This window comes from Carlito syrichta, unplaced genomic scaffold (genome assembly GCF_000164805.1).
Source record: "Carlito syrichta isolate Samal-C Ts95f unplaced genomic scaffold, Tarsius_syrichta-2.0.1 Scaffold308977, whole genome shotgun sequence".
NCBI classification, from domain to species: Eukaryota; Metazoa; Chordata; class Mammalia; order Primates; family Tarsiidae; genus Carlito; species Carlito syrichta.
In genome coordinates this window covers 729-1,785 of record NW_007253073.1, presented here as the reverse complement: position 1 = coordinate 1,785, position 1,057 = coordinate 729, and the positions used below count along the sequence as shown (strand labels likewise).

Here is a 1,057-nt window from a genome sequence, read left to right as displayed (position 1 = left end):
ACAAATCTTACTTGATAATTCTCGTGGACTCTTAAAGGCTGTCTTGTCTGCCTTCCCGCAAACAGCCCGCTCCACACTTCGTCTGAAGAAGCCGAGGTGGGGTTAAAAGGGACAACTTGGCTACAACTGACACATCCCATCTTTTGTGTTTCTTTCCTTTGAGAAACCGCTTGGCGCGCTCACCGGTTTGGGCTCAGTTGCCCGCTCGCTCGCTCGCTCCCTCTTCGACCCTCGGTGTGTCGGGATTCACATTTACAGGAATTGTGTGTCTGGTCGCCCAAAGTGGAAAGAGGCAGGCGAGAAGGAGGGGAAAGAGGGGCCGAGGAGGGTCCGGTCCCTGGAGAGGCCGCGGGTCTCCTAGATGCCGGCGGAGTATTTCATCCTTTTCTGTTTCTGCCTCTGGTTGCAGAACCAGACGCGCACCACGTTTTTCTTAAGGTCCAGCTTCTCGGCGATGGCGGCGATCTTCTCGGAGGAGGGCCGCGGCTGGATGGCGAAGTAGGCTTCGAGCGAGCGCTTCTCCGGCGCGGCGATGGACGTGCGCTTACGCTTCTTCTCCGCGCCATTGAAGAGCTCGGGCTTGGTGAGCTTCTCGCGGTGGGACTTCTCGGCCTCCTCCAGCCACGCCTGCAGGATGGGCTTGAGCGCGATCATGTTGTTGTGCGACAGCGTGAGGGACTCGAACCTGCAGATGGTGCTCTGGCTGAGCGAGCCCACGCCAGGGATCTTGAGATTGGCCAGCGCGGAGCCCACGTCCGCCTGGGTCACCCCCAGCTTGATGCGTCGCTGCTTGAAGCGCTCGGCGAACGCCTCCAGGTCCCGCGGGTCGGCGTCCACGTCGCTCATGCAGCCCATGTGCGAGGGCAGCCCGTGCGCGTGGGCCATGCTGAGCGCCGCTTGGTGCATGGGGTTCATGGTGGCCATGTGCGGCGCGTGAGCCGGCGTGGACACCACGGCGCCGTCGGGGCCCGCCATCGCGCCTAGGGCCAGCCCGGGACTCAGGTGCTCCAGCAGCTCGCCCTCGAGCGCCTGATGCGGCTGGGGGTGGGGGGGGTGG

General features: G+C 63.1%; 1 protein-coding gene across 1 annotated transcript in view; it reads right to left on the bottom strand.

Moving 5' to 3' along the window:
- Positions 1–357: 357 nt before the first annotated feature.
- The window catches only part of POU4F2 (POU class 4 homeobox 2), a 1,006-nt gene continuing 306 nt past the window's right edge, over positions 358–1,057 (bottom strand). The window contains exon 2 of the mRNA XM_008066515.1: positions 358–1,042. Coding sequence (XP_008064706.1) covers positions 358–1,042 — 685 coding nt within the window. The remainder of the gene's footprint in view (positions 1,043–1,057) is intronic.